Source organism: Hetaerina americana, unplaced genomic scaffold (genome assembly GCF_022747635.1).
Source record: "Hetaerina americana unplaced genomic scaffold, ioHetAmer1.1.p SCAF_2, whole genome shotgun sequence".
In the NCBI taxonomy this organism is placed as follows: Eukaryota; Metazoa; Arthropoda; class Insecta; order Odonata; family Calopterygidae; genus Hetaerina; species Hetaerina americana.
The window spans coordinates 44,636,227-44,643,140 of NW_027286763.1; the positions used below are offsets into that span (position 1 = coordinate 44,636,227).

General features: G+C 37.9%; 1 protein-coding gene across 1 annotated transcript in view; it reads right to left on the reverse strand.

Annotated features, from left to right (window-relative positions):
- The window catches only part of C15 (homeobox protein C15), a 157,001-nt gene extending 150,494 nt beyond the window's left edge, over positions 1 to 6,507 (reverse strand). Inside the window, exon 1 of the mRNA XM_071585504.1 lies at positions 5,697 to 6,507. Within this exon, the coding sequence (XP_071441605.1) occupies positions 5,697 to 6,507 (811 nt within the window). The remainder of the gene's footprint in view (positions 1 to 5,696) is intronic.
- Between the last annotated feature and the right edge of the window lie 407 nt (positions 6,508 to 6,914).

A 6,914-nucleotide genomic window follows, 5' to 3' on the forward strand; every position in this document is an offset into this window, starting at 1 on the left:
AAAGTGGAAGCAAATGAATGAAAAACAGATTACTGAAAGCATTTAAGCTCAAGTGCTCTCCTCAAATAGCCAATTTCGTGAGGGGGATCAAACTGTTTTTCGCCCCCAGTCACAAAAATGAAATACATTCTTGTGGCGTGACGTGAATCTTACAATGTAACCCAATTTCGTCCTCGTTTTGGCGATCATGTCAGGTATGAATTGCACGAATAATAAATGAGGTTGTGACACTCGATCGAAATTATTAAACTGTTATTGCGTTTTTGGCACTTCGTTTCGTTAAATGCAGCGAATTTTTCGAACGGAGATCAATTGCGTCCTGTCATTTCTGCTCACCATCAAGGAAATCACCTCGCAGGGAACAATATAATTCTTCTTTGAAAGTAATCCCTACCATTCATAAAAGCTGCCATAACTATTATACTCGATGACTTGAATATTTTAGATTCGATAAAACAGGATACCCTTTTTTATTTAAAACACCACCGAAATGGCTTCAGGATAAATAAAAAATAGGTAAAACGTCCTAGGCACACACTGACTCACTAATAAAAAAGACTGATATTTTCTGGGAATTCGAATTTATCAGTACAATTAAATTACTTAAGTTATATAATGACTGAACAAAACAGCGGAAAAGCTCCAAGAAATTCATCCGAGGAGGCTAACCTTTTAGCCATTTTTCTTCTGGATGTTTCAATTTGAGATATATAATGAAATTAAGCTAGGTTCTCGAAGGAATATAAAAGTAATGTCCATATTAGATGAATATGATAATATAAACTGAAATGGGCGTCGTAACGGAAATATATTAAAATTTAAATGGTAAGTCTCGCAAAAAATTCATTAAGCATTAAAAGGTATAGAAGAAAATATCAGGGGAGACTATCTATGAAATCATGAGCTTGAAAACGTAAAAATTGAGCTAGTAAAAACTTATTGCTGACGGTAAGTTACTTAAAAATTTCCCCTCCAAATATTGTAACTCGTCCACTAAAATTTCATTTGTTAAGTGAAACAGAATAAAGTCAACCCAAAAAAACCCTACTTATTCTGCTTCCTGAAATTCTACAAGCACATAGAAACAAGCAATAATAAATACGCTTATACAATAACAAGTTATGATTACAGACATCAGGATAACAACCATACGTAGAATTTAAGTTTCATGGCATTATTTGATGCCAGGCCATGCATGTACAATTCCTAAAATAAAGGCGATTCGTTTACTTAAGGGTCTGCAATACATGAAAATGAGCTATACTTAAAGGTGAAACTTCGCTGAAAATTTAACACTATATGGAATGTTAAGAAAAAGGTCATTTACACAGTTATTTATCGACGCAACGCTTGTTATTTGGTGGCTTTTTCAAAAAAAAGAGAACTTATTCGCATGCCATTATGCTATCATGGCATTTTGACCACAGTATTGTAGGAAGGGTAAAAAAGGTTTCAATTATCAGCACATAATTATGTTAGACAGCGAGATGATTGGATTATGACTTCCACTTCTTAATTTTGTTATACTTTTATGAAATTTAATTAAGATCTGATTAGAATTCTATGCAATCCGGTATGGCATGGCAATCCGGTATGGCTGCCAAGTTTCAATTTCCTTTGTAAATTATTCATACCACGTTGAGCACTCATTCTAAAGAGTTTTTGGAGGAATTTATGACCAGAAAACGGAAGCTGCAATGACTCAAAAACGTCGTATTGAGAATGAAAACCAAATACAGCAAAACATCTTAGACGACTGAGTTTCCAGGAGAGTTCTAAAATATTTTTAAAACAAGCCGAAGTTAGTATTAGTATTAGATTAGTTAGTATTAGATTAGTATTATGAAAGTATTATTTAATAATAAAGCAGAGATGATTAAAGAGTTACCTAAAGATTAATTTTGAACTATTATCATATGCAAAATTACCAGCCATTATTTTATCAATCCTCTTTCTGTTTCTCCTTTGATAAGTGCGTTTCGCCTAGAACGTTTTAAATTAAAAAAAAGGATTACTAAAATATTCATCCCGAGGGTTATTTAAAAAAATTATGTCTAATGCTATCTTTGATATAAATTATGACGAGGATGTGTCAGTGACATAATTAGGCTCTGCAAGTATTGGATGAAAGTATACCTGACCGCAGATGATGTAAAAATAGGGAATATCTTCAAGAAAAGAGATCGGTAGAGATTTGCACAAGATATTTAACAACGGCACAGACGGGGAAGTAGCAGGCATTTGAAACTCATACCTGTTCGATTGAAAAGATAGATATGCTCAGGTACCTTTCGTTCAAAATATAGCAAGACAAAACAATACACATTGAACAGTTTCTCAGTGACTTTATTAAGGAACATTTCAAATCATTTAGTCACAACCCGATGCTATCTAATATTTAACAAGGTGGAAAACATTTCTTGTAACGAGAATGTAAATAAAATAGGAACAAGTTTTCATGGAACCAAATGTGATAAATTCACAGGGAAACAACTTTCGGCACAAAAGTGTTATGTAAAGCGCTTAGGTACTATTTTAAAAACCGGGTCGGTTCTGATAACTTCGTTCCGAGTGCTGTCTCGCAATATATGTTCAAAAATAAGGAAAATTCAAACTACCATCTTAAGGAATCATATTATTTTAAAGCTTAAAAACAATGCTATTACCTTTTATTAGCTGTTTCAATTAATGTTGTGCACAAAGGCATAATATACGTTATATATATATATATATATATATATATATATATATATATATATATATATATATATATATATTTTACACCACCAAAATGCTTTTTTAATAGATCTAAAAGTAGTAAGTAAATGTTTTCTCAACTAACTTCAGTTTTTTCTTGACGCCAAAACTTATTATCATTATTGTTATCATTTTGTGTCCGAGAACATCTTAATATCTTTCTCACATATGAGTAGAGAACTTGGGAAATAAAGAGATAAATAAAGAAATCATTGGGAGAAAAAAATGGTTCGAATTTTTAACATAAATTTGACAATAAAGCATAAATGGAACTGTTTTACGCCGGTTAAATATTAACTAAACTTGAACACATCCCAAAAAGGCCGTATTATAGGTATTAATAATTGCGATTTTATTTGGCACACACGTTGCCTCGGTTTGCTGCCCATTAAATTTACAATATTCTATGCTAAACATGCTGTATACTAATATGAAGGTAATTCACATTAGTGCATATAATATAATGGAGTCAGGTAATTCATAATTCTACAGCCAAGGGAATTAAAAGCAAGTCTTCTATTGGAGATGGTGGACAGCAAAATGAAATGGAAAGGGAGAGAATACAAAGCGAGCAGTAGATAAAGAAACATGCCAATGAAGAGAGTTGCAAAGAATATTGATAGTGGAGAATGAGTTTGGAGAGCTGCAGACATTTCTGAGCGATAAATGTCGATGGTGATAAAGATGATGATAAAATGAGTATTTTTGCATTGCTAATTAAAAGCGGTATTCATAGAAATTTAGAATGGTTTGAGGCGTCACTTTATGGTTGCGATTCATTTCGGAAAGAAATACTTAATTATTCCACATATATTTTACTAAACATGACCTAGGTTTCGATTTACAAATTAACCTGATGATGACTTTGTAAGTCGAAACCTTAGGCCATGTTTAATAAAATATATGTGGAATAACTAAGTATTTCTTCAAATGTTATAGGAAAATGTTAGATAAATATAAATTCATCGTTAATAACGATCCTATCCATCTTGTTTGGTTTTCGAAGCTGTCGATATTAATAAAAATTTTTTTATTATGTTCATATTCTTGTTAGGAAAGGATTTTATCTTCACCTCTGCATAATTTGAAAGATAACTTCCATTGTACTTCAGATAACTGAGTTTGGTTTTCGCGAAGCTTCACTCTCCTTTTGTGGTTCTTATACGAGCGTTCTGTAAAAGATTGACGAACCAATACGCATTGTCCCCACCTGTATAGTTCAAATTTAATAACGGCCAGTTAATTTTCATCATGCGAAAATGTACTTCTCTTCCTTGCTATTTCGTCTTGCCCAGATATTTGGTATTTACTTATGTTTTTGTAGCCGCTAAATTGTCGTTAGGGGATTTTGCGGAGTGACATAGAAATGCAAGGAAGTTCATTGTAATGGATGTAAGAGCCCAAATTGTACTGTTAGAATTAAAAAATGACAATGAATATGACCCTACAAATCTAAAATGCACAATAGACAACTATTCAAATTAAAAGAGAGATAAAGAAAAATAATAGCTGTTTTCAACCAAATATAAGAAATTATTCGTGACTTTTTGAATTACAGAAAGCTATTACTTATAATTTTTAAATGTTTTCAAAGGAATGCGTGAAAATTTGCACCGTATAACTGTAAATTATGATTTTTCAATTTCAAAAATATTTTCTCTTAATTCAAATTCATGATTGAATTAGTTTCTCATTTACTTACTAACTGTAAAAGTGTAGAAAAACGCGACGGTTTCATTAACGGTGTCGGTATCTCCGCATTAAATAACATCCTCAATTTGGATTACATATTTTCATATATATATATTTGCACGGTGAGATTTCTTATTTTCAGTCGTCTAGCATATTAGTTAGAAGGATGGGTTTCCCAACATTTGAAGCTCTAAAAGCGAGACAATTTATTTGGCTGGGTAAACTTACTGTGTATAATTAATATCAGAATATTCCTAGGTGGTAAATTAAGGACCGCTAGCCTAATGCCTTGAAGTAGTAGATCGTTTTCGTAAACTTCAATGGAATATTATTTGAAGTGCCTGGGATTAAAAATATAACCCTGCCAATAAAACCAAGCAAATTAATATGAACGATAAATAAATGACACCCTACAGGACAAAATTCCGTACTGAATAATGTAGCCTCATTGTTTTAAATATATATACATGAAAGATGGACTAATATTGTACATTAAGTAGTCAAAACATATCTAAAAAAACGCTGGCTATCATACGTGAAAGCGCAATAATAAAGTATTATCAGGTATCAGCATTAACTTTCAAAAATGTATTAAACTGGGAAGAATTGGCAATTAAATAAAACTACCGCTGTGAAAACCTTTACGTAAGCATACAACATTGTCTTAAATGAACGAAAATTCGCTTCTATGACTAATGACTCGGTTTCATAAACGGGTCGGCTCTCAGCATCAGGAGATTAATAGGGAAATTAGGAAAAAGGACACCAAATGAGTTAAATATAAGACTCTTCTCACTTTGGGAGTTAATTAGGGCAGGCTCAATTGAATTTTTAAATATTTCTACATCACGTCATATTTCTTATAAGATTACTAAACACTCCGAGGACAGCAAACACTTCGTTTTTTTGACATGAAATATTTTACGAAATGCTGGAGATTTTTATTTCACTTTCCATAAATATCGTTAATATTTACAGTGGAATAGCATAGAAAAAAGATTTTTTAACTACTCTAGAATAGTTACCATCTAACTGACTATGAAAGGTAAAGATTGGGATACTACATCAACAAAACACACGATCCAACAAATGTAATATTGGGACATATATTATTCCTATTATACTCAGCCTAAACTATTCAGAGGAAATGAACTCAAAATGAGCATCTACCGTAATACTTTGCGGCAACAAAGGAAAACATTTAAGCATCCGTGCAATGCGAGAACACTTGAAACGGCCAAACTCACCAGAGAGCCTCTCCTTCACCACGTGGGACGCAAAAGCTGCGCTCCTCTGAAGGGGATCCAACGACGCCAGCCATGGGAACGGGGACGCCAGGGCCGGGACCCCTGGTGGCCTGTGTGCCGGCACCCGAATCACGGTCCCGCCCCCTCCCGCCCCGTAGGGAGATAGACTGGGCGGCAGGGTACCCGCCAGCAGCGACGGCACCACCACGTTTGAGCAGAGGGCCGCCGCGGCAGCAGCCGCCGCCGACCTCTGCTCCATCTGCTGAGGGTGCGGAGGGCGGGGGTGGCCGCCCCTGAAAGGATACCCGTCGCTGTGCTGCAGGAGGAGGTGGTGGTGGTGGTGGTGGGACGGCGGCGGGAGGAGGTGCGGGGGCTGCTGCGAAAGGAGGTCGGGCGGAGGCGAGGAGCCGGACGGTGACTCCACGGCCGTTCCGCCGTCACCCTTGCCGGAAACGCGCGGCGCGGGGCTCCGGCGCCGCGACGCCTTCTTCCCGTGTCCCGCCGCCTTGCCCCCGAACCCGTTGCCAAGGAGCCTAGAGATGCTGAACGGGAGGGCGTTCTCCTCCTCTTCTTCCCCGGCGCCCTCGTCCTCGTCGTCCTCCACCTCATCCTCCGCCTCGTCGACCGACTCGTCGCAGTCGTCGGCCCCGTCTTCGAGACCGCTGCTGCCGCCGCTACGGCACATCTGGGCCCTCACTTCCCCGTCGCTGTCCGAGTCCACGTTGATCTCCTCGTCGCCTTCTTCCTCACGGCGCCGCGGGGACGATTCGGCGCTCCCGGGGCCACACTCCGGAGGGGCTTTCCAAGGCATGGCCTCGTAATACGTCTTCTTTCCCCTGAAGACCACCGAGGATAACAAATCGACACGGACTAACTCAATCTGCCCGAAAAACCCTCACCCTTTGTCGAATAAACCCCCGGCTTATGAAGCCAACACGCCGCGTTTGTCTCTCTCCAAAAATCCCTCAAGTTCACGTCTATTTGCCCTCCTGGCAGTTCAACTCGAAAATACGTCCGTCAGCACGCACCACAGTTCGCCGTCGGTTTGAGAGCTTCCATCACGGTTTCCCGCGTTGCGTCTCGGCGTTGACAACACAACAACAACATCAACAACAACAACGAGCACACAGGATGAAGACGCTTAGGAGTGAGATTCGCCGTTCGACGAATTCCCGCGGCCACCACCACTCCCGGCTCCGGACACGGCGAGGGGAAACG